The sequence below is a fragment of the Beta vulgaris genome, chromosome 4 (assembly GCF_026745355.1).
Source record: "Beta vulgaris subsp. vulgaris cultivar EL10 chromosome 4, EL10.2, whole genome shotgun sequence".
Taxonomy (NCBI): Eukaryota; Viridiplantae; Streptophyta; class Magnoliopsida; order Caryophyllales; family Amaranthaceae; genus Beta; species Beta vulgaris.
In genome coordinates this window covers 15,328,375-15,332,745 of record NC_079205.1, presented here as the reverse complement: position 1 = coordinate 15,332,745, position 4,371 = coordinate 15,328,375, and the positions used below count along the sequence as shown (strand labels likewise).

Below are 4,371 nucleotides of genomic sequence, written 5' to 3'. Positions count from 1 at the left end.
AGTGCATGCGCCACCTTGTTAGCTTCGCGCTTGATGTGCATAAACTCCACTTTCCACTTCCTAGGCAAAAGAATACAGATGTCCATAACCACCACTCCCAAAGGATGATGCACCGCTTCAAGGGGCTTCGACAAGAGCTGAACAACACCCAGAGCATCACACTCCACCTCCACTTGAAGATAGTTACAATCCCACGCAATCTGAACCCCTTCTCTGATAGCCAGTAACTCTGCCGCTTCCGCAGACCCAGCCTCTATTCTTTTTGAGAAGCCAAACTCCCATTTTCCTCTTTCATCTCTAAAAACACCTCCAATGCCAGACTTGTCCCCTTCCGCCTTCCACGCTCCATCTATGTTCAGCTTTAGGAAGCCATTTTTTGGAGGTTTCCATCTCATTCCCACACCAACTCTTCTGGAATTGTCTTCATTTACCTGAAAAGCTTTGATGTTAGTGAAAAAGTCCGCCATCACCCTGCTATAAAGGAACCTTGGGTGATTAACCGCCCTTTCAAAAACAGCTTTGTTCCTTGAGCACCAAAGGTGCCAGAAGGTAGTGGAGAACTTAACCTTCCAAAAATCATTTTGATCACAATTAAAATGAATCCAGTCATCCCACCCAAGGTTAAAGAAATTTCTAACATTTTTCGGTTGGTGATAATGCAGAATTTTTCCCCACACACTCTTTGCCACATGACAATCACGGAGCATATGAAGCAAACTATCTGGACATCTATCACATTGGGGGCAAGTAGGATCAAAGTTTGGGATCCGAGTAGCCAGAAACGAGGCAGTAGGAAGGATATTATGGCCACCATTCCACATGAGCAGTTTATGTTTGAAAGGCACTTTCATCTTCCAAAGCTTTTTCCATAATCCCCCCTATCATCCCTATTTTCAAATTTAGTGGCCAAATAGTATGCTGATCGGACGCTGAAATTACCCCTCTTCTCAAAATGCCATATGAAATCATCCTCAGCTGTCGCAAGGGTGGACAACGGGATGCTCTCGATTTGTTGCACTAGTTGTGCGTCAATGTACTTCGAAATTATATTTGTGATCCACCTGCCATCTTTTATAATGTCCCCCACTAACCAATGAGAAATAGAGTCCGGAATATCAGTTAACACAGACTCAATAAGCGGGCCATCTCCTACCCACCAATGATACCACAACGAAGTATTCTTCCCATCCCCAATACGCCTTCGAAGCCCTTTTTCCAAGATCTCCCTCCCTTGAACAATATCTCTCCAAATAGGAGAGGGATGATTTTTAGCAGCAGCATTAAGGAAAGACCCACCTCCCCAGTATCTAGCTTTAAGCATTTTAACCCACATTTTGTCCTCATCTTTTAAAATACACCAACCCAGTTTAGCCATGAAAGCCAGATTCCAATTATGGAGTCTCCTAAGACCCAGGCCACCCAAATTAATAGGTCTGCACACTCTATCCCAGTCCAACCTAGCCAAATAGTGGGTCTGATCTACTTTGTTCCATAGGAACTTACGACAATCCTTCTCTACATCTCTACAGATAGTCTTGGGGATGATAGTTGTTTGCATACCATACACAGGGAAGGATGACACAACTGACTTGATAAGCGTACATCGACCTGCCATGTTAAGGTATTTCGACTGCCAACCACTAATACTCGACTTAACCTTATCCAGTAAACCAACATAATCCTCCCTTCTTAACTTGTTTGGAATGATATTACAACCCAAGTACCTACCAAAACTTGTAGAGCCTCTCATACCCATAGTCTCCGCCAAAATCCTCCTTCTCTGGTGATGCATTCTTGGGGGAAAGATGAGCAAGGATTTAGCAGTGTTGACCCTCAGGCCCGACTCATCCCCAAACCTGTCCAAAACTCCCTGAATAACCCTCCCATTTTCCTGAGAAGCCTGACCAAAGAGCAGGACATCGTCCGCATAAAATATATGAGATATCTCAAAGTCCCTCCCCATCTTAATTGGTCTCCACCGCCCAGCCATCACCTGCTCCCCTATGAGGATGGAAAGTCTCTCCATACACAGCACGAAAATGTAGGGAGATAAAGGATCTCCCTGTCTAATACCTCTAGAAGGTCTAAAGGCATTGGTGATTTCCCCATTCCACAACAAAGAAATGGAAGGGGAACAAATGCAGTTCATAATGAGATCAATCAAGGAATTTGGGAAGTTAAAACCCTGTAAAGTGTCTCTAATGAAACCCCATTCCAGACTATCATATGCTTTTGAAATGTCAATTTTCAAAGCCATGATGTTCTTTTTAGGGGAGCTTTTCTTGAAAAAGAAGGCCATTTCTTTGGCTATGATGACATTCTCTTGGATATTTCGGCCCGGAACTAAACTAGTTTGGGTAGGGTGAATCAAATCTCCAAGAACCACTTTAATTCTATTGGCTATGACTTTTGTGAGAAGCTTGTAGGCTGTATTACAGAGCCAAATAGGGCGGAAGTCAGTACATCTCACTAGGGGGTCCGATTTGGGGATAAGCGCTAAGAAGGAATCACTAAGCCCACTAGGAATAGTTTTTTCTTTGAAAGCCTTTTTAATGAGGGTAAGAAGGCTTGGGCTCATTTGATCCCAGAACTTTTTCTAAAATACCGCCTGGATCCCATCTGGGCCAGGGCATTTCATGGAAGCCATTTGAGCCAAAGCCTCCCTAACCTCCACCTCACTAACTGAAACTTCCAACTTGACTCGCCATTCATCCGAAACAGCTGATACGCCCGAGAAGGAATTTTTCCTTTTGTGGGAGGTATGTGAAGAGGAAAAAATGAATTGGAAATGTTTTGTCATCATTTTTTTCAAGGTCTCATCATCTGACACCCACTCATTGTTAGAGTTTCTAAGACACACAATCTTTTTCCTGCAGTTTTTAATTTTAGCTAAAGTATGAAAGTACTTAGTGTTCATGTCACCTAGCTTCGCTCTATTAATTCCTGCTTTCTGAGCCCAAAAACACCGTTCCTGTTTCATGATATTATTCAACTCCCGTAAAAGATCCACCTCCAGAGTGGCCAGAAAAGTGGAATGACGCAAAGAGAGAGACTTTTGAATGCCGCTAAGACGAGCCAAAATTCTTTTCTTCCTAGACTCCAGACTCCCAAAAACATGCCTATTCCAAATTTTAGCTTTCTGTAAGAAGTCTGCCCTAGCTATGTCAAAATCCCCAGAATATCTACCCCAGGAATTATTAACCACATTAACAAAATCATCATGATAAATCCAAGCCTCCTTACATCGAAAAGGAAAGGAATTGGATCTCGGCTTATCATCAAAAAGAATGAGAAGGGGACAGTGATCTGAGTAAGTTCTGGGAAGGTGAATTACCTTAGAGTCTGGAAAAACATCCAACCATTCAGCATTAGCGAGGGCACGGTCAAGCCTCCCCTTGATAAGCGCACTCCCATCTCTACCATTAGTCCAAGTGAACTGAGGCCCTTGAAAGCCCAGATCAAGAAGCGCATTAGCCGTCATCCAGTCCTTACACCTTTTTCCTTTCTCTATCCCCACCTGTCTCCCTCCCATTTTCTCGGCACTACTAAGAACTTCGTTCAGGTCCCCAGCAACTAGCCAAGGAGTACCTTTCAGGGGAGAGTCCTCGGTGAGGTCAATCCAGTACTGATTGCGATCCGCCGCCACACTAGGAGCATGCATTCCCGTTAGTAACACCTCCGGCAAGTTAGCCCTCATTTTGAAGAGAGCATGAAAATGGTTCGGCTTAGAGTCAGCGTAATTCATCAGTGTTATATCAGCTTTCCACATCAGCCAAATACCACCTCTCTTCCCAAACGAGGGAATAATTCTGAAATTACTATACCCCAGCCTCTTGGTAGCTTGATCCGCACGTAAACTATAACACTTCGTCTCCAAAATGATCAGTATGTCTGGATGATGCATCTTCACTAGGTCTAAAGCGTGCCAAAGAAAAGCCTTACTATTTGCTCCCATAACATTCCAAATTATTGCCTTCATTCGAACTGGTTTGGTTGTTGGTGATGGTTGTTCCATCAGTTCTAACACCATTGTCTCCAACTTCGATCTTTTCTTTGGAGGGAGGCCCATTCGTGTTTCCTCCACCCTTACATTCTTCAACTTCGTCGGGACCATTAACACCCAAATCTCCGGGGGGGTTCCCGGTGCCCTGTAAAATTCCACTTCTATCTGGAGGTTTTCCGTCTTTTCCTCTAGAATGAAAACTGCCGTTAGATTTTGAGGTTTTGAAACCTCCACTTCTAGGTTTTCGGATTTTAAGAAAAAAAATCGGAGGGTTTTTCCTGGGGGCTTGAAGTCTTTGCTCTGGACTGAAATCGTAAATCCATGGTTCGGGTTTTCTGTGATGTTGGAACATCATGAGGTGGGGTCAA

The 4,371-nt window shown here is 43.8% G+C and overlaps 1 protein-coding gene across 1 annotated transcript; it reads right to left on the bottom strand.

Moving 5' to 3' along the window:
* Window positions 1-2,596: 2,596 nt before the first annotated feature.
* On the bottom strand, window positions 2,597-4,069 carry LOC125496506 (uncharacterized). The gene has a single exon (XM_048641983.1). The coding sequence runs from the start codon at window positions 4,067-4,069 to the stop codon at window positions 2,597-2,599; it is 1,473 nt and encodes a 490-aa protein (XP_048497940.1).
* Between the last annotated feature and the right edge of the window lie 302 nt (window positions 4,070-4,371).

Coding starts and splice junctions, on each gene's coding strand:
- LOC125496506 (XM_048641983.1), bottom strand. CDS start 4,069: ATGGGCCTCCCTCCAAAGAAAAGATCGAAGTTGGAGACAATGGTGTTA.